The sequence below is a fragment of the Sinocyclocheilus rhinocerous genome, unplaced genomic scaffold (assembly GCF_001515625.1).
Source record: "Sinocyclocheilus rhinocerous isolate Xijiao unplaced genomic scaffold, SAMN03320098_v1.1 scaffold21, whole genome shotgun sequence".
NCBI lineage: Eukaryota > Metazoa > Chordata > Actinopteri > Cypriniformes > Cyprinidae > Sinocyclocheilus > Sinocyclocheilus rhinocerous.
This window is the reverse complement of record NW_015641422.1, coordinates 1,464,619-1,486,580: the sequence shown is the minus strand read 5'-3', so window position 1 is coordinate 1,486,580 and position 21,962 is coordinate 1,464,619. Positions and strand designations below refer to the sequence as shown.

Below are 21,962 nucleotides of genomic sequence, written 5' to 3'. Positions count from 1 at the left end.
ATCCTAATCTCACATACTGTGATGGACAGTATGCAGATTTCGATGCAACCTTTATACACTAGCATTTAAATAGCTTTCCATCTGACCTTTCATAAGAGCATTTCATATCAGCATTCAACATTTGGTACAACTATCTTTTCTTTTTATCCTTTATCCTCTTCTGAACTTCCTAGTGAAGGAAGTCTTAAGTCTGTTCATTGTGTATTCTCCACACGGAGGAGACTGTGCAGTCTGGGGCAGAAATCCTACATGTCATGATACATTTGGCAAACAACAGAAGCACAACCAATAGTGCACCACTGGAGATGTGGGACTATCAGCCCACTGGGGCACATCCCGCTCAGAATAAGTAAAGATTGATGGCAAAATCGTGTCTGAGAACTGAATCAATACTTATCAGCAGAGCCATGGCTATAGTTATCTTACAAAGCAATTAGCAACTTGGAAAGGAAACCTTGAACAAGGGAATTTCATAGAAAACTGGCATTGAGGATTAAACCAGGATCAGAGGGAGAAAATATATTAAAGGGGTCATATGATGCGATTTCAAGTTTTCCTTTCTCTTTGGAGTGTTACAAGCTGATTGTGCATAGATAAGATCCCTGAAGTTGCAAAGACTAAAGTCTCAAAACCAAAGAGATATTCTTTATCAAAGTTAAGACTCTGCCACACCCCCCTAAAACGGCTCGTTCTAACACGCCCCACATATCTACCTCACTATGTGGAAACATTTGCATAATGCCACCCAAATGTGCACGCAAAGAAAGAAGGCATGGTGTCAGTAACCGCAGTTAGTGTTGAAGCAGCCATGTCAGGGAGACGCTGTGTGGTTCTAGGCGAAAGCAAAAGCACTTTACTTGGCCTTCCGAAAGTAGATGCATTAAGATTACTTACAACAGAACAGCAATGCATTTTATGGACGACCGTTTCGTGAACCTAGGAGAGGAGGTAATTCTGACTTTGCTATGACAATCTGGCGCTTCTGAATCAGCTACTGTTTTGTTATTAGTTTAAGTATTTGCTATTGACTGTTCAAATGCGGAGTTTTGCGCATCATGTGTGTGTGCGTGCACGCGCGCGTGTGTGAGAGAGAGACAGGGTCACATCACAGTGGAGTCAGCTGTCTTAACCGTGGCTTGTGTACTGCAAACACATACCAGCTTCATCACTGTGTCTGTCACGCGACTCTGTTCCCCTTTCGGGCTCTGTCTTTACATTTATTTTGAAAGATGAAGCTCGCGATTATGGTAAGGGGCGTTACATTTCCGACGAGTGCTTGCGGTGTTCGGCCAATCACAATGCACTGGGTCAGCTGGCCAATCAGAGCAGACTGCGCTTGTCGGAAGGAGGGACTTTGTAGAAAACGAAGCGTTTGAGAGAGGCGGGGCATAGAGGACCTACAATAATGTACAGTATTTGAAAAATAATGTGTTTTTTGAACATTAAAGCATGTCAACATATTCTGTTACACCAAATACACAAAATAATGATCTTTAAAAAAGCATCATATGACCCCTTTAAGGCTAGGGAGTCTGCCAGTGATTCGAAGCAAGAAAATAGCAAGACCATCGCTTTAATACAATAGACCTTTCACAATAGGATGTATGGAAATACTGGAACAATGGAAAGCAAAATTAACTACTTGTTTTAGTCCGTACACAATATAGGCTCAAAATGAATGGGAAAAATCATTACAAAATGTAGAAGCACACTGTGTTTGTAATATGGGTCTGTTGTTGAGTAGGATTCAAATTAGGACATCTTACTGCACACCTACATCAGTGTAGGCAACTGTGACCACTGGTCCTTGAGTTGAAGAGATGTGGGTTTGAGTCGTGCATGTGGGCATAGTAGCAGGAATCTCTGTTTACAATTCAAAAAATATCTGAAATGTCTGAAAATCCCCTGCATCATTCAGATAAATACTGTATTTAAGACTTACCATAAAAAAAATTAGAGACTATAACCCAGTTGTTTTTAACTGGTTTTGCTTCAGGATCCTTATTACTAGACATTAGACAACAATCCATTATGTTTTATGTTTTTGAAAGAAGTCTCTTATTTGATCAAAAACAGTACTTCCTGTGATGCAAAGTTGAATTTTCAGCACCATTACTCCTGCTTTCAGTGTCACATGATCCTTCAGAAATCATTCTAATATGCTGATTTACTGCTCAAGAAACATTTCTTATTATTATCAATGCTGCAATGGCAATGCTGTACAGTTGTGCTGCTTCTGGATTCTTTAATGAATAGAAAGTTCCAAAGAACAACATTTATTTGAAATAAATTTATTTTGTAACCTTATAAATGTCTTAAAACATAATGTATCTTTGCAGAATAGAAGTATTAATTTCTTTAATTGTATTTTTTTTAATTCACAGTATCATCAGTCACTATTGGATATTTAATTGTGTATTCAAATTGTGTATTCCTTATTTATTTTTCATTTAGACCTTTTCTGCCATCTAACACCCACTTTATCTTGAAAAAAATAATAATTTAACTGTTAAATGTAATCTTTAGCAAATCTCAAAATGAATATCCATTTTTCTTCACATTATGTTACGCCTGAGTTCAATTGTTGTATTTAAAACTATTGAATTTAGTGCTTCGTGTTATTTACACAAACCAGTATGCATTTTTAATAGCAGTCATTTATCAGTTATCGGCAATAACACAAAAGTCATCAGCATCAGTCAGAATTTTAATACCATGCATCCCTGAAAAAGCTTTGCAGGGAACAAATCAAAGATTAAAACTTGTCCCCCAATATCTATGGTGGTTACTGCCCTGCTTCTGCGGTTTTAGGAGCAAAAGAAACGACAAGGAGATTCATGCTCCCTCCTCCCTTCCAGCTGAAGCCATAAAGACTTGATGACATTCAGATCTGTGCAGAATTAAACTGAGGTTGCCCCCCCCGCACATCCTCCCTGTGGGACACGTGTGCAAGTGTGCAAAGACACAGAGACGGGCTGTACTGATGATCTGGGGGGCAGAGAGCAGAGGAGACAGAGATTAATTATGTTCAAATGGCCATGCATAACTCACATTTGCTGCACCTAAAGATCCCGAGGCACGAGCTGGATACAATGTGCCTGTTTCAGACTATTAGACATGCAGGCGTCCATATCCTCCCCCCAACTCTATTCATGCAGGGGTCCCCAAATCATGATGGGTGACCCCCTGCCAGCCACAACCCCCCAAACGACTGCTCACGACTCAAAATCTCTTGAATTAGATTTTTTCATTTTCTGAAGGAAATGCGAAGGTACCTGCCTGCTAGGTCATCCTGACATCAATAAAATCTTACATTGAATATCTTAGAAAAGCAATACCATACCTTTCACCATTAAGGGAAATTACTTGAGGTACCCTCAAAAAAAAAAAAATTTTTACGTTTTTTTGGTTTCTTTGGCATTGATAGTTCCATTAAGAACCTTTAAAATCCATGGAACCTTTCCATTCAACAAAAGGTTCTTTATAGTGGAAAAAAGTTCTTTAGATTTTTTAAATGTTCTTCACACTAAGAAAAAATGGTTATTTTAAGAACTGGTTACAGAATGGTTAGAGGAACCCAAAATGATTCTTCTATGGCATCGCTGCAAAATCATGTATCATTCATGTCTGCAGTTACTCATTGACATTTAATACATGGGTGTCCCTTCCTCCTCTGTCCTCCAAGTCTACCAGGTCTCTCCAGGTTGAGGTGGTACATGGGGTTTATGTCCCAATTAAGATGTGTACACACACACACACACACACGTCTACAAAGGGGACGTAAGTGTGGGACAAATGGCAAGACAAAGGCAGGGCAGTGCCGTAGAGTTTTATGGGGCTTGATGTACGTCTGGCATCGTCCTTCCGGATCCAAAGGGGACATTCTGCTCACATAAGCGTCTGTCTTACGACACTGTGGAGTTATATGCAAAATAAATTAGCATCCAGTTGGCATTTATAGCATGCTAATTACGACCCCTTGTGCTGGAGACTTCTAAATCAAATCAGAGGCTTAAATATTGTTCAGAGTACAAACTTAATGGCTTTAATGAAGAAAAAAAATAGGAAATTGAACAGAACATCCATGCAATGAAAGTAAACAGGGGTTATTTCCACAATGAAAAAAGCACCATTTATGAAAAATAATATAAAAAAGTAAAATAAAAGATGGCCATGTGATATGTATGCGACACAAACATTCAGTAGCTCTGAACATTTTACGGTATCATTAAAAAAAATTATTTGCATTTGCACATTTTTAATATGTCAGTAGGGGTGTCACAATATACTGATATACTATATTACAGTAATGTACAGTAATAATGCTACACATTTGATAATATTATAAATAATCCAGCGCCAGTAACTGATCCACTTGATACTCCAGCACAGTAGGTGGCAGTATTGCACCCACTGGCAACCAACCATCATAAAACAGAAAAAAAGTAAGATGACGGAGATGCGGTGCTACTACAGCGGCACAAAATCATATTAAAGATGACAGAAGAAAGCGAGACACTCTAGTCTCATCCAAAATAAAAAAAAATCTATAGGTATTATGATTTTTTTTAGTTTGGCTATGATAATCGTATAGTGAAAATCTGATATCATGACAACCCCTGTAAACAAGATATATGACTCTTCCAACACAATCTTACATTTTACGTTTGGGCAAATTGGTGACTAATTCGTACAATCTTATTCAAGAGTTTCTTACAATTGGCTTACACCTCACTGACAGTTATTTTTAGGGGTGGGGTTATGGATGGACATTTATGCTTTTTTTCTAAAAAGTAAAGTATGTTTTTACGTGATTCACATCATAAGAATTCATATTAAAATTGGCACCTCGTAAAATAGTTACACTTTCCCCATGAGATCGGGTTGGACCAAATGATGGGAAACATCATTGGTTCTTTGCGTCTCTTAAATGTTAACAGTTCTCCAAGTTTGAATATGCGAAAGTGCGAATGAAATGGGAATGTTTTCAGTGAATAACAACGTCAGTTGTTTGGTCTGTTCCTTGTATATCACACAATTTGGTATAGAATACTTTTATGGAACTCACAGTATCAATCCCAACTCACTTTCCTTACTGTAGTTAAAAGAGCAGCGTGAACATTCTTCAAAACATCTCCTTTTGTGTTCCACAAAAAAAATAAAAATTATACGGATTTGGAATGACATATATGACAGAATTTTCATTTTTGCATTTAATTTTCCTCCAAGTACCTGCTTATTTTCACATACTGAACAATATTACCATGCACTCCCTTAAAATCTTCATAACTTTCAACATTAATTGGACACTGAATCATCCCTTGAGAAGAGAACAAGTCAGGATAACATCCTGAGAATGCCTCTCTCTGTGTATATGATATCACACTTGTGTGGATCGCATTAGGAGGTGTGAGAATACAACACAACCCCAGCAGAGCTGCTCGGACGACAACAAGCACACAAACAGTAGACCCCATATTAATTATCCAGCTGCCAACATCACTCATCTCTAAGTACCTGTGTGAAACAGGGATGGGCACTGATAGATTTTACACTGGTGTAACAACCAACATGACACCATTATTACTCCTACAGGAGGACAGTGGTTGAAACCTGAAAGCTGTCAACAAACAGCGCTAATTAAGCCTGTGGGAACTCAAAGAGCAGTGTAAGCCTGTGTGCTCTGGCCTTGTGCAATGCGCAAGACGCTTGTCAGGAAATCATGCTGATTGTATATTAAATAAGAAGCCCTGGGGCTGAGGGAAGACAGACAGTGAGGAAGAAATTAGGTTTGAATCCCAGTGGGCCTGTGATATTCAAATGAATGCTGCAGGATGAGCAAATGAAAGCCTCTCTCCTTCTTGGAAAAGGTTTCTAAAAACAAGCCTCACTTTAATGTCTTAAAGGGACAGTTTACCTAAAAATGAAAAATCTGTTTACTCACCATCACGTCATTCCAAATTAGGGATGGTTTGTTTAGTAGACAAGTAGTCCAACTGACTAGTCAATAACTAAGGGCCAGATTTACTAAACAGGACAAATTATTCCATAAAAGTGCCGATGGAAGGGGAAAATTCTGTGGGTGATTTACTAACAATGTGCACATTAAAGAACTCAGATGCAACATATCATTTCCATAATGACCATCACAATCTACCAAGAGCAGCGCAAATTAGGGCCTGGTTTAAGGCATGCTTTTGGGGGGGCGTTAAATAATGGCGAAAATACCAGCAATTTGATGAGCGCAAACGATAGTATATTGTGTTGCGTGATTCATTTTAATACTCCCCTCCCATAAATTTTGCAACTGAAAGGGAAACTCCTACAAATGCATATTCAATAAGTACAGGCGCAAAAATAACTATGTCCACACCTTTTCAGCGCTAATTCTTCACTGCGCGTCTTTAGTAAATCCTGACAGTACTATTTTAGCGACAAAAAACGGTTTGCGCTGGCGCAAGCTGTTAGTAAAACTGGCCCTTTTTTATCTTTTTTTTTAATCTTTTTTGTTTTTATTTAGTGGTGTGCTTTAATTGTTACACAGTTTTGGAAAAGTTGCACCTTTAAATTCATTCACTTTAAAGTCAGTATGTAATCAAAATTGAATCTATTTACTTTACTAGTGCACATTACAAGTCTTATGTTGAACCATTAATCTGTGCACGTTAAACCACAGCAAAAATAAAAAATTTAATAAATTAATAAATAAATAAATAAAGTTTGTTTTCGTATAATCTTTAGTCAAAATCCGAAAATGTTCCTCCCCTCTGGAACAGTGTTTATTCTCTGATGACATCAGTTTGGTGGTTTGGGCAAAACAACAACAAAAATCTTCTTCTATACTTCCACTATGTTCCTCGTTTTAGCTTGTACTATTCTGGACAATGTTTGAAACTTAAAGGGATAGTTCACCCAAAAATGAAAATTCTGTCATTAATTACTCACCCTCATGTGTCGTGGTACTGTCATGAATGAACGTCAAAGAGTGACATGGAAGAAAAAAAAATTGTTGAAAAAAACCTGTTATTTTTGTTTTCTTTGCACGCAAAAAATTATTCTCGTAGCTTCATAACATTAAGGTTGAACCACTGATGTCACATGGACTATTTTAACGATGTCCTTACTACCTTTCTGGGCCTTGAAAGTGCCAGTCGTGTTGCTGTCTATGGAGGGTCAGAAAGCTCTCAGATTTCATCAAAAATATCTTAATTTGTGTTCCAAAGATGAACGAAGGTGTTACGGATTTGAAACGACATGAGAGTGAGTTAATGACAGAATTTTTGAGTGAACTATCCCTTTAACACTTCTCATGTTATTTCCTCCTTAAGATGAATAGTTTGTAAGTGTCTTTGGATATAAGTGTCTGCAAAATGAATAAATGTAAAATGTAAATGTAAACAGGAGGTGTGCTAAATTCAAGCCCCGCCCCTCTGTTTTTTAATCATTCGATTTTTTACTTGTTTTACTCAAAAAAATCAGTTGCAACTTCTAGTTCCAGTTCGCTGCTGGAACCATAACAAATTCTGACAAACCGAGTTGTCTTTTGCACTATTTACCTCAATATTCATTCATGACAGGGCTGTCCAAACATCCTGTAGTTTAGCTCCAACCAGTTCCAACACACTTGCATGGAAGTTTCTATTGAGTCTGAAGAAATTGATTAGTAGATTAAGGTGTGTTTAATTAGAATTGGAGCTAAACTCTGCAGGACCAGTTCTTATTCATGAACAGAACCCTTGCTCCCCTTAGAAACACTTAAAAGTTAGGAACAATTATCTGACTCGTCATTCAAGCAGGGGCGTAACCATCATAGACACTGAATAGGACAAGTTCCCTCCCCCCAATAATTAGAAATGACCAAATTGTAGCCCCCAGTATTTGGAATTCTTGCACTGCTCTGATGCACTCTGTTTGCCGTTAGGATGACAAAAAGTTTTAAAAGTCTGGGGTTAAATCTATAAGGGATACAGCTGTGGCTACTGGGCATACGCACATCAATATAGCATATTTTTTGTCACACTGTACAACAATAATTACTATTTTTGCATTATTGTAAGGGATAGATTTAGGGTTGGGGTAGGTGTAGACATAAATAAAACAATCTAATAGGTAGAAAATTAAATTTCATTGTTAGTTTCCGGTTGGAGCTGTATCCCTGCTAGCCACAACCAAAGTCTGGTCAGATTCAGAATAACAGTGCTCGTCAGTGTCAGTGTGATTGAGATGGCCAATCAAATCAAAGTAAGCGGGGTTTACTCTTCAGAGAACCAGAGCGCGACACTTTAGTTTTAACACTGAAGGAGAGTAATAAGAAGCAAATGGCGAAACATTTAATGCTGGACAACAGTTTAATTATAGAAAAGTTAAATAACCACCATTAATATCCAGAGAAACTACTCAGTATTTCTCAAACATGGCCATTTTGAATTTAAAATATGGTATTATTTACGTGATTCATTAAATTCCTGAATGTGAGGAGACACTTTTCTTTGTCATGATAGCCATACAAATAAGAGTGAATGTGTGGATATTTTAAAATATTATTTGCAAACAGTTCATAATGATTACTTCCCAACTAGAATTAGACCATTCAAAAAAAAATTTCAAAAAAAAAAAAAAAAACCTTATTGAAAATATTTATTTAACCATAAAAAATAGATAGATTAAAACCATAAAAAGTACTTTTTTGACGAATCACAAAAGGAGATTTTTTGAGGAAACTTTATGAGGAAAGGAGCTGCATGAAGACTTGTCGATATTCTCCTTTTGTATTTAATGACAGCATATAATATATAGTATATATAATGACAGCATTTACATTACAGTGTGAACTATTCCGTTCAAGTAAACATTTACATGGGTAATCTATTTGGTAACTTAAAGATTTGTTTTCGCCAGAGAAAGGACGAGATACAGGATCGCATGACCGTCCGTGGCTTTGTGCCTTGCCGCGTTTTAATGAGGAAAGGATTGAGTGAGCAAGACCTCCATCTCCATGGAGACCAGAGAGATCTACAGCCTTGCCCTTTCTCTCAGCAACCCTCAAGGCTACACTTTCTACCTCCAAATGAATCCACGGTCGAGAAAGTCGTACATACTGACCAGTCTGTATAATGCATAAAAGCTGAACAACCACCACAGAAACGTCCTTTCTGTAGAGACCTTACATTTGAAGTGAGTCAAAGTCATGTTAAATGTAAAGTTTGATGTGATTTTTTTTTTTGCACCTAAAGTATGACCGTGCTACAGCTGCTTTGATATTAACATGCACGCCTGCACACATGCACTAAACCTGATTCATTTCAGCTAATTCAGAGCTATTGCAACCTTTGGCCCTAAAGGGCAAAAAATGAATGACAAACTGAAACACACATGGGATGAGCAGTTTGCTCAGAACATATGTGAGTCTGCTGAATATGCATCAGTTCCTTTTCCGACACATGCCCCTCTTTCTCGTCGGTGGCTTTTGTCTTCGTTGGTGGAAGGCGGGGTACGTTGCCATGGTGACTGCTGCAACAGAAGGCTGAAGGGTTTGACTTCCTCATGACCTTCACAGAAGGGGGTGATTGTCCTGAAATAGAGCCAGCGCTCTCCTTCATGTCGAAAGTGTTTAATCAGGAGGAAAAAATGATCAAACTGTCCAGAGCTCTTCAGGATTGCACGCACAACTGCAATCACAGTCGGTCTGAAGCACCTTTCATTAGCATTACAAAGCCATTATGATAATATTATCAAAGGTAGCAATGGGTTGCCCGCTAACTAAGAAAGCTGCGTGCACGTGATATTGACTTGCTCGTGCTGGCGTCACATGTAAGATGAGGATCAAAGAAACATATTTGCCGTGGGTTAAGCCTCTAATAGAGCTGTACATGCATTTTTTTTTTTTATCCGGTTCATCAGTATGTAAACAAAGTAATTTTGCTTCCTGGTGTGACACTAAGAAAGAGTCATCAGAGCAGCAAATGTGGGTTTTCTAATGCAAGTATCAGTATTATAATAACGATAGATAGACAGACAGATAGATCAAAACTGCATAATTAGTGATATGGTTAATTTCTTCAGTATGCATCACTGCTCCTCAGTGAGAAGAGGTGGAAGAGGTGTTTGGTGAAATGAAGGTCATACTATAGAAAAAACATGATTCATCTCATGAGTCACAAGATGAGTTCACTATTCACCCACAGAAACGTCAAGGCTCTGAACAAAGCCTTGAGGATGCCATGCATGAGAAAACGTGCACACCACCGCTCAAAGACGTAGCCTACCTGAGAAACCAAATAGGAAATCTGTCCTTTATAAGAGTCTCTTTGTGCACCGCTACTACATCTCTCCTCCCACTCCAGGCTTTTTTTTTTTTTGAGTGCTTACAAAAAAAATATCTCTAAGAAAGAAGGCAGCTCAGAAACTGAATAAGTATTGGAGAGAAGATTCTCTTCTCTAATGACCTTGCTCCACACATTTTTAATCAATCTATTTATCGATCTCTAAGATAACAGACTGCCTATCTTGTGTCTAAATCTACTCAAAGTAATATTGGAATAGTAATATTACATGTTCTTGACTCACTATGTAACCTGACTAATACAAATATATGAATAGAAGAAAACTGGACTGCAAAATACAAAATGTTTTTACATCGAACACAAAAATTGGACTCTCGCTAAATTAAACCTCAATGAACGAGAAAGTAGCAGATTACAGCTACAATGTAGCATACTATGCTTGTCATTGCATTATAAACTTCCCATATGTTTTTTGAAACAGACAGTGCAATATGCATTTCACTAATATTCCAGTCCAAACATTGGCTAAAGTCCTTTTGTGCAGGGAAGTGACTAATCATACAGCAGATGTTCAGAGTTTGACCAGTCTTGAAAGACGTGAAGCCTCACAAAAGGCTTTTGCTCCATCAATTGGACCAAAGGTATTTCAGACACAAATATTTAAACCTCCAGTCTTTGTTACCCATGTACAAAGCTTTACCATTCTAATGGCCTACAGTGTGGCCAAAATGATTGGAACACTAGTATTTTCAGCAGCTGTCAGTTATTTCTATCTTTTGCTGTAGTGTGTCAGTAGGAACTATCAGTTTACATTTCCAAACATTCATTTTGCAATTAATTGTAATAATCCAGTCAGATTTTTGTCTGACAACAGCCAGTGCTCAATACAGAGATCTGATCTCACCATCATCCAGTCTGTCTGGAATGACATGTATGTATGTATGCATGTATGTATGTACCAGGAGCACCTTAAAAAAAACACAACAAATTCCTTGTGTGTTTGCGCACATCTGGCGAATAAAGCTAATTCTGATTCTGAAACAGAACAAACTGAGACAGACTAAATCCAGAAGAACTGTGGCAACGTCTCCAAGATGCTTCAAGAAACCTACCTGCAAAGCTACCTGAAAAACTATGCACAAGTGTACTTAGGGCAAAAGCTGCTTTAAACACAAAGGATGGTCACACCAAATGTTGACTTAATTTAGTTAATAGAAGTTAATTAATCAAGACTATTTATGACATTATTTTTGACAACATCCTCATTTCACAGCATTTTCACACAGTGCCTAAAACTTTTAACAGTACTGTAGCTTTGCAGGTAGATCTTTTGAAGCATCTTGGAGACGTTGCCAAAGTTCTTCTGGATTTAGTGCGTCTCAGTTAGAACGGTTTCTTCATGTAATCTCAGACAGACTGGATGATGATGAGATCAGATCTCTGTGTGGAGCACTGGCTGTTGTCAGACTCCTTGTGCAAACAAAAATCTCACTGGATTATTACAATTAATGGCAAAATGAATGTTTGGACATGTAAACTGATATTTCCTACTGATACACTACAGCAAAAGATAACTGATTTAAAACCATTTTTAGCTGGTGAAAATACTAGTGTTCCAATCATTTTGGCCACCACTGTATCTTTCACTGTTCAGAGAGACATTCATCAAGAATGCCTGAGTTCTCATGAGTTTGTCATCCTTAAATTGTTATCTAGGGTAAAGTCTCACTGTCTGTTCACAGTTCAGCTACAGGACTCGTTGTGAATGATTTCATGTGGTTAAAGGAAGACGCTTACGAATCAATTCTATCTCCACAGCACCAGACAAGTAGTGTGAGATTACAAGTCAGGGCGAAAGAGGGCACAGCAGGAAGTAACTTGAGGCCACTGTAACCAATCCAACCAAAAAACACCTGAAAAAGACTGAGTAAATGGCTTGCTGACACATTTACACATCCATATCAGAAACAGAGTCGTTGATAAAACCAAAAAGACGGGTGGTTGTCATTACACAAAATAATCATTTATTCAACGAAAAATCTAAAAAATTATGCTGCGAAAATTACAATGCATGAGAAAAAAAAGCTTTGGACTGTTTCAAGGATGCCCCAAAATGTCCCTCAGTATTTAAACTGTAATCTTATGAATTACAAAGGCAAATACAAAAATGAAAAAGCTGTAAAAATTTGCATATTTCACTGATGAATTCAACCTTTAAAAACATGTTATATTAATATCAACATATGTACATCTTGGGTTTGAAGTGTTGTGGCACTGGTAACTCATGAAGGAGGGTCATCTCCATGAATGGCCTTATATTTAGTCATTTCTTCAGGAAAAACCTTCCCCAGCTCAGAAATGAGGAGGCTTTTAAATTTCTGGAGAAAAAAAGAAACCGCAAAATACCAGAAAATCATCCATCCAACAAATGCAGCCATGGTTTTATGTTTACGCGGCGCGATGCAACGCGTAAAAAGACAGTATAGGTCATTATAATCCGTAATTATGTCCCCCACTGTATGCAACAAATGCCTCGTTTATAATGTGTTTTTATTGGTTTTGTCTCGTCGCTCCGGGACACAGCATCATATGTTAAGGGGCGTAACATTTCCGTCACACGCTTGAGGTATTCGGCCAATCACAACGCACTGGATAGCTGGCCAATCACAGCACACCTCGCTTTTCAGACCGATGAGCTTTTTAAAATTGAAGCGTTTCAGAAAGGCGGGGCATAGAGGAGAAATAATAATGTACAGTATGTGGAAAATAATGTGTTTTTTGAACCTTAAACCGCATAAACACATTTCATTACACCAAATACACAAAATAATGTTCTTTTTAGCAGCATCATATGACCCTTTTAATATACACACGCATACTGTACTATAGATTTCCAAGGAAATAGACTACTTTTAATTCATAAGCTCATCAATAATGACATACTGGTAAAATAAGTCAGTGCTGCAGCTTTATTCTGAATCAAAGTAAAGAAGGCCTGTTCAGATCAAGAATGATGACTTTAATAATAACTATATAAATAGAAAGGGTAGAATCTGTGCAAATAAATATATTATGTCTTTTTGTAGCAAATAGCCTGCTAGCACTTCCAAATTAGTCAGTCATTCATAGTGATGGTAGAACTGAATGCTGAATGCAAACGCTGGACCAATACTCACAGTCAGTGTGTCAATCTTTCCTTTGACCTGCTCATTTTTAGCCAAAGCTCTTTCTAAACACTCCTTTGTGTACAGTTGAGGGTTACGACCCTGATCAATATACCTGTGCAAAACATCAATAATGGCAATTCATATCTTTACACAGATGTGACATCTCACATTTCTTGAATATAACAACTAAATGGGTACTTACAATCTAAACAGAGTATAAATGAGAGTAAAAGAAGGGAAATTTGATAAAGAACATGCAAATGTTCTTTAAACATTTGTTATCTGACTACCGTGAGTGGACAAAACCCATTTCCATTCATTTTTCAAGAGGCTTGTGTGGCTAGAAATATTTATTATGCATCTCTATTATGTAATGCACTACTCACTCGAACACTTCCAACGGTACGTTGATATCATGAAGCTGTTGTCGGCATTTCTCAACGTCCTGCAGTCCTGTGATCATAAAGTTCCTGGGGAAATAAATAACCACATTTATTTAGGCTTTACTCGTGATTGAACGAGGCAACACTACTGATAACAAGCCAAGAAAGGCTAAAGCTCAAAATCGCCATTATTTCCTAGATATTATTTGTTTAAATCAACATAACGTTTTAGTTTCGTATTAAAATTAACAGAATTACAACTCACAGTTTCTGACTGAGTCCGGTTTGACTGCTGGGCTGGAAATCGCTGACAATAATCCCAAGCTGTCGTATGTTTTCGACGAATTTCTCGAGGTGTTCTTCGAGATTATCAAACTTTTCGGCCATGACGTGCTGTATTTTACATAAAGGTAAAGCGTGCGATTGATTTAATTGGGATAAAACTATAAAATTGTCAACAAAAGACGGACATCTGTTCACGCAACGCAGCTTCCATGTCAGCGAACAGCTTTCCGACAGCGTTTCGTCGAATAGCGTGCGAGAATTGACTGTTACCCTGGTAACGGAATCCTTCGTTGTGCTGTAAAGCGTTTCGAATTGCTGCAAAGTCGCTGTTGTTGGAAAACAACATATGGGTGACACAATGCATTGGTTGATGGTTCGTTCAAACACAAACGATTTTATACATACTCGTGTGAACTGCTGGTGCACTGACCTTTTCAATACGAGGTTTAAGAGAAGTGGGTGTATTGATTCATTGCCAGCTGATGCATGAGAACTCGATACCCTTCCCCACCAACAGGGCAAAGACGCATTATTTATTTATTATTTTTTAGTAATGCCGATGGCATCTTACATATTATATTACAGCGAATGTAGAAAAGCCAGAGAGAGAAACAAATACATGAAGTTATACAACGATACTAAATACTGTTTCTGGGATTTTTCCTGTAGCCGACAAAGATGTAAAGCAGGGATCGAAATGAACTAAAATATTACACACGAATTACATGTATGTGGGAAAAAATAAATAAATAAAAAGAATAACAACAAATAAATGGACAATATGCCAACTTTGCAAAACATGGTAAAGGTGTGCTAACAGTAAACGCGTTAATATAGACGTCGAGCAAAGCGTTATTTATTTTATCCACCAGTATTAAGACAAGCCCCGCCTCCTACGGCAGGATTGGCTAGCGTGAGCTCCTCACAGCCACCGCCGCTCGGTGATTGGACACTTTAGAAGTCAATCACATAGCTGTGGCAACTCCAGCAAACAGCGATCAGGTCGAGGGCGGGACTTGTCGGAATACTGGTGTGAAGAAAAAATAACTCGTGCTGGACCCTTGATTACTCATTCCGTCCAGGTACAGCGGAAGCCAACCGACCTGAGGTGCTCCGCTGCCGCTATTCTTGTGTGCCTGCTCCAGATTATCGGTTCATTTCGAGCAGCGTTATCGTGCCTCCTTTGCAGCAGCCGCGGTTGTGCCTCATAGGGAATTACAGGAGTGGGAATACGTATTATATGAACGTTTTTGTGTTTCAGTGCACTCGCGCGGGGAAATGATGCATTGAGGACGCGTCTTGTCTTCTGAGCTCCATTACACCCAACTCGATCGGCGCGAAGCATCACAAATGGCTACTCTTTTGCGGAAAATCGGTCTAATTCGACTGCACGACCGAGACACGGAGGACCCGAAGCATCACCACCAGGGCTCACTGAAAGGGACTAAAGGCAACCAGAAGAGCAACAACACGAAGCACTGCAACACCAGCAACGAGACCAACAACATCCTCAGCACGCCAGAAATCAAACCCAGGCGCTTCGACGTGTCCGGCAAGGACAAGCCCGCCGTCAAACCGGACAAACCGAGCAAGGACACGAATGAGAAGCAGCAAACGGGAGGCGGCAAAGCGACGAGCGGCTCCGTGATGCCCCCGCCGGCGGCGAACCGGCAGCACTGCACCCAGGTGCGGACGCGGAGGCTGATGAAGGAGCTGCAGGAGATCCGGCGGCTCGGCGACAGCTTCATCACGGTGGAGCTGGCGAACGATAGCCTCTTTGACTGGAATGTCAAGCTGCACCAGGTGGACAAGGACTCCGCGCTGTGGCAGGACATGAAGGAGACCAACACCGAGTACATACTGCTGAATGTCACCTTCCCCGACAATTTCCCCTTCTCCCCGCCGTTCATGCGCGTCCTGACGCCGCGGCTGGAGAACGGATACGTGCTGGACGGCGGCGCGATCTGCATGGAGTTACTAACGCCCCGCGGCTGGTCGAGCGCGTACACCGTCGAGGCCGTGATGAGGCAGTTCGCTGCCAGTCTGGTGAAAGGACAGGTGAGGATGGCTTCTTGCCATAGCGGCGTTGATTTCTTCACATCTCATGTTGCTTGACGCCATCCTCCATTTTGGCAGGTGAATCGCGTAAAAACGCGCAACATCCATTCAACGCGGGTCCATATGATAGTGTCTGTTACATATATTGCGTGAGTGTAATTACATAGTAATACACACTCAGAAACATACTCATCTTCATGTCATCCCAGATATGTTTTTTTTTCTACACAAAACGAGATGTCTCCGTTCACTTTCATTGCATCTTTTTCCATACAACGAAAGTAAATGGTGGCTGAGGTTGCTTTTGCGTTCCATGGAAGAAAACGTCACAAGAGTTCGAACAAATTGATGTAGAATTGTCATTTTTTAATGACTTACATCTTCAGCAAAGAACACTTGTTATCTGGCCCTATATAGAAGGCTTCAGTTGGCTGTATTGTTCTTTGGAGATTATGAAAGTTCTTGATGCTCCAATATAGGTTCTTCTGATCAGTATTGGCTTTATCCATTAACAGAGCAAAGCTCTCTTGGGTTTATTGAAGCACTAGTACATATGTGGTTATCTAAAATATCATAGAAAGATTATCATAATGCACTGTAGCAACTTAAAAAGGGTCTCTTATGTCATCAGGCTGTAAAACCTGTTTTGGCAGGACCTTTATTCTTAAGAGTGTAGGGTAACCAAAATAAGGGTTTCATGACCACACGTTGCTTTAGTTGTGCTTTAGTTTTTTTTACTGTGTTTCCTACTACATTTCAAATGTTTCACATCAAAATGAGGGTTTTTGTATATAGTTTCTTCTATGTATAACCATATATTTTGATATCTGCAGATAAAGGCTGTTTTTGCATCACTAATAGTCCTGCTATTGTTACAATCATAATCTGGTGCTATTTCGAACCATTTTTCTTAAGAATGTACTGCAGCCTGGATCGTAGTAATGTGATTAGATGGGCTCCATATAGATAGATCACATCGGTCATTAGATAGTCCCGTTCGAAGGATGAATGCAAAGACCATCGTGGGTAATGGAAATGGATGAGAATCCATAATGAAGCTAGAGACTGGCCATTAACCCTGTGCAGTAAATCTGAGAGGAAAGACCTGTTCATCTACGCTTACCTCAACCTGTCAAGAGCTCTTAAATGCCAAATTCATGATGAACCTGAGGCAGCGTTGTGACTAGATAACCATTTTTCCCCAAATGACCCAAACCACTCAAGGGTAATTACCATTTTAGCTGCTGCTGACACAACACACCCCCCAATTAACATGCAGCTATTGTATTATAAAAGGAAATGACGGGCCATATTTTGGCTTTTGCTGCAGAACTTTCATGGTTGATCCCTTTTGCATTTAATACTTGAATTTTACAGCTTTACTGAATTGTGTTTAAAAGGCTCCATTCACGTCAACTTGAGGACATAGATGTGCTTTGACAGTGATTTAAATTTTACTGAAGGCTTTTTGTTGTTCAAATTCTGCTTTGGTTAGGGAAGATCTTTCTGCATACAAAAGCGCAGACATTTGCTGTTCTTTTAAGGTTCTCAACTCTTAATAACAAGCACAAAATAACAACAAAAAGAAAAATAGTCGATATCGTCTATATAAGCCATATGACTACGTTTCTCATTGCTTTAGACTAGAATATGCATTGACAAATAGGCTATGGATTAAAAATGAAACAAATTCCCAAATGTCTATTCCCACATCTAGAGTCTAGTGATCAAAAAAAATATTCCTGTTCTGCCTTGTTGGATTTACAGACAACTTCCTTTCAGACATAAAACGGTAAGCGGCATCAAACAGGCTTTATGTGATGCTATGATGCAAAGAGCAACACTGTTTATCCTTATCTGGCACATGTCGGTTACATAATCCCTACCGTCTGTGTTGTCCCAGAATGCACAGAGGCCGAGCGCGACCATTGACTGATCTCCATTCACAGGATTACCCATCAGGCTCTTCACATGGGCACTGCCTTGCGCTCGATACGCACCAAACCAAAATAGCGCAGGGAGACGTCGCTGATGCCGTTAGCATTCTGCAGGGAAAACGCTGATGCGAATAACCTGGATTAACGTCGGAGCGGTTCCCTCCCTAGTGCTTTCCTCCGGTGCCTCTCAAGCGTGAGGGAAGCGATTTCCAAGAGAGACCGTAAACACAATAAAGCTTAATTAAGGCTCCTTTTAATCCAAAAATCACAGGCTTTTCTGAGGGGATAGGGCAGCCTCTTCTCGGTTGAACTCATGCGGTTACTTCTGCGCCGTTAGATCTCATCCTGACTGATAGAGCCTGAGGGAAGTGCTGGCTATTTCTGTCTCACTGTCCCTGCTGTCTTACATCAGCACTGGCACTAGACTGACCTCAGTCCTGGGGCAACTGAAAGCACATCCTTTTTGCTCATTTAGTGGATGCTGGGTCTGTGAGATTGTTTCTCTCGTATGTAGCCTGAAGTGGCATATTTGTATGGTTGTGCTTTGCACGCAGAACCTGATCATTTTGCTGGTCTTAAAGGTGAAGTTCAGGCCAAAACTCAAATTTGGCCATGCACTCTTAAAAAATAAAGATTCTGAAAGGGTTTTTTTGTGATTATGCCATAAAAGAACCATTTTTGGTTCCCCAAAGAACCTTTCAGTGAACATTTTAATAATCTAAAGAACATTTTCCACTATAAAGAACCTTTTGTGTATTGAAAAGGTTCCATGGGTGTTAAAGGTTCTTCATAGAACCATTGATGCCAATAAAGAACCTTTATTTTTAAGAATTTGGTCATCCGTGAATCACAAAATGAGATTTTAGAGCGCATCCATAGTTGGAGGGGACATTCTGCCCAACATCTTATTTTGTGTTTCACAGAAGAACGAAAAAGAGTTTGAAAAACATTAGGGTGAGTAAATGATTTTAGACTGAATTATTCCATTAAAGATGCACTTCTTGTGAAACATTTTGGGGTGTAAATGTGTCTCACTGTCATATTTAGGCTTGTTTAAAATGACTATCCCATTATGAAATCATTTGTTAGGTCATGCCTGGTTGTTGGCTGGCGTTTTGAGCATGCCAGATGAAAAAAAAAACATTTCTTCTGTCCTTAACACATCAGCAGAGCAGGCTTTAGGGGTTGATGAGTCAGAGAGATGCCTTCTTGAAATATGCTTTTTCTTTTCTATATAAGTTACTTGCGTGGGCCACTAGAATTTAATATTGCAAAATATATAAACACCAACTTGTAATTTAGTCTTTCCTGATCAGATTTCTTGATCAAAATCAACATTGAAACCAAAATGGACTCTGTTTACTTTCTTAATGCATGTTCCTGGTCTTATTGTGCACATTAAATGTAATACTTTGTCAAACCCTCTTAATTTGACCCACTTTTCATGTTCCAATCAATTCCCAATTGCTAGATTGTAAAAATATATAAGTCCCGTCATGTCTTTTTCATCTGATTTTTTTCAATAGTTAATATTTTCAAAAACTATGTAAAATGCGTTTCCATGTTGATTTTTGAAAGAATTTTTAAAAGCAGCAGGATTGCTATTAATTAAATAATAAAATCTGGAGTTACAAACATGCAGACATCTTTGAGACATTAGCAAAGGGGATTCCATTTTTTGCATGTGCAGCATTGAAAATCTCATTTTTTTTCATACTTTGAAATAGTTACTGCAGTTGGCGAACTTCATATATCAACTTTTATTTCCAGACTCAAGGTCCATTAACAAGAAACACACAATACAAACCAAAACAAATACTATCATACTATCTGGACGTTTTCACTGTGGGATGCTGCAATCCTGGATGCACTTTTGCATCATTTCTATTCCCATTATCCTTTAGCAGTGATCAAAATGGCTGAACCTGGTGTTAAAATGCTCTCGTAGCTTGTTTAAATAGTTCAGCCTCAGGTTTTATCAAGCACAGCCTCTTGATTTACTGTGTCTTCAAAGCTCAGAGCAGTCGGCTTTGAAATTGAAAATTGGAAAACCTCTGAAAATGGAGCACCAGGACCATTTAATCACACCACAAGCCGTCATTCACAACATCTGCATCTGCAGGTCGATTTTTGACATGCTTGACTCATCTGATTCAAGCTTCTTTGATTCTTTATAGCAAACCTCAGTTGGCTTTTTATTAATCACCTAAAAACATAATCATATAATGGCTTACTTATAGTTGTTTGCACATCAAACTGACATAGAAAGCAGTTTAATATAATGAAATTATATTTCACCCTTAAATAACTAGGCCTAAATTGTATTTGGAAATTAAATGTTGCATCCAGCAGGACATGTCACAGTATATTAAGATCATGTATAATTTCCCTCTTGGACAAACAATCCACACACTGCCCTTTGTTTAAGTCAAGTATATTCTAAAGAATGAAGCTTTTCTGCTTCCCATCTTTTGAAATATAATAGATATGGTAAAGATTGCAACAGACATTTTTGTGTTTCTCTGTAGATTTTTGTGTCTCATAAACCTGTATATATAATGTCTAGACGTTTTGCAGCTTATTCTGGACAAGAACGTCTACTTAGACAGAAAGAGACTGTCTGACTGATATGTTAAACAATAAAACTGTTTACGGGATATGAAATGCCAAATCATAATATACAGGTGTGCTCACAGATCTTAATATCTTGTTACCAAATGCCTCAAAAATATTTCAGTGATTTTACAATAATATTTAATAATATTCACCAATTTTAATGTTTATAATATTACATAACTGAATCCATTATTATTATATATTATATTAATTATTTATTTTCACCATAATATATTTATGTATTCAGTAATATGCACTAATTAATTATTAAAATTAATGTTTTGTTTTTTTTACCATTTACCAGTTAACATTCATCTCTCCATCCCATTTCCACTATTCATTTTAAAGGTCATTCAATTCATTATAGAATCTCTCACTAGTTTTTTTGACACATGAAAATCTTTATTGTTCTAAACGTTGTTTTCTCTGTAGGGTCGTATCTGCAGGAAAGCAGGCAAGTCTAAGAAGGCCTTTAGTCGTAAGGAAGCCGAAGCGACCTTCAAGAGCCTTGTCAAGACCCACGAGAAGTACGGCTGGGTGTCCCCTCCCGTATCCGACGGCTGATGTCAGCATCTTCAACCGCGATCCCGACATGGCTTTTTTCAGTTGGGTTTTCTTCTTTCCCATCATCAAACTTAACCACGAAAAAAAGCAAGCTAGCGCATCATATCTTACATATAAACGTGGCACATTCACCTTCACTCCGTCCTTCACTCTTCTTCATTGAGGTGCCATGGACCGAACACTTGCTGCGACATCACAATTACTCATGAGTGCGTATCTGCAGGAAAGCAGGCAAGTCTAAGAAGGCCTTTAGTCGTAAGGAAGCCGAAGCGACCTTCAAGAGCCTTGTCAAGACCCACGAGAAGTACGGCTGGGTGTCCCCTCCCGTATCCGACGGCTGATGTCAGCATCTTCAACCGCGATCCCGACATGGCTTTTTTCAGTTGGGTTTTCTTCTTTCCCATCATCAAACTTAACCACGAAAAAAAGCAAGCTAGCGCATCATATCTTACATATAAACGAGGCACATTCACCTTCACTCCGTCCTTCACTCTTCTTCATTGAGGTGCCATGGACCGAAAACACTTGCTGCGACATCACAATTACTCATGAGTGGGAGTCACTGCAGCTACATACAGCTATGGACTCTGGATACGATTGAGGCTCAAAGCAAAGTTAAATGTGCACGATCTCCACTCTATATCCTTGTCTATCTGTCTGTGTTGCCTC

At 38.8% G+C, this 21,962-nt stretch overlaps 2 protein-coding genes across 4 annotated transcripts; one reads left to right on the top strand and one right to left on the bottom strand.

Moving 5' to 3' along the window:
* Nucleotides 1–12,315: 12,315 nt before the first annotated feature.
* On the bottom strand, nt 12,316–14,631 carry LOC107754807 (mediator of RNA polymerase II transcription subunit 10-like). Its single transcript, XM_016571395.1, has 4 exons — nt 14,099–14,631; nt 13,837–13,920; nt 13,460–13,562; nt 12,316–12,661 (listed from the first exon to the last, which is right to left on the bottom strand). The coding sequence occupies exons 1-4, from the start codon at nt 14,218–14,220 to the stop codon at nt 12,566–12,568; spliced, it is 405 nt and encodes a 134-aa protein (XP_016426881.1). The 5' UTR covers nt 14,221–14,631; the 3' UTR covers nt 12,316–12,565.
* A 492-nt stretch (nt 14,632–15,123) lies between these two features.
* On the top strand, nt 15,124–21,485 carry LOC107754840 (ubiquitin-conjugating enzyme E2Q-like protein 1). Of its 3 annotated transcripts, none has more exons than XM_016571448.1 (2): nt 15,124–16,176; nt 16,255–16,393. In XM_016571448.1, the coding sequence occupies exons 1-2, from the start codon at nt 15,469–15,471 to the stop codon at nt 16,327–16,329; spliced, it is 783 nt and encodes a 260-aa protein (XP_016426934.1). In that variant the 5' UTR covers nt 15,124–15,468; the 3' UTR covers nt 16,330–16,393. The 3 variants fall into 3 exon arrangements, with proteins under 3 accessions (XP_016426934.1, XP_016426933.1, XP_016426935.1); XM_016571447.1 differs by lacking the exon at nt 16,255–16,393 and adding an exon at nt 21,162–21,485 and having other exon boundaries at nt 15,128–16,176; XM_016571449.1 differs by lacking the exon at nt 16,255–16,393 and adding an exon at nt 21,162–21,204 and having other exon boundaries at nt 15,131–16,254.
* Nucleotides 21,486–21,962: the final 477 nt, after the last annotated feature.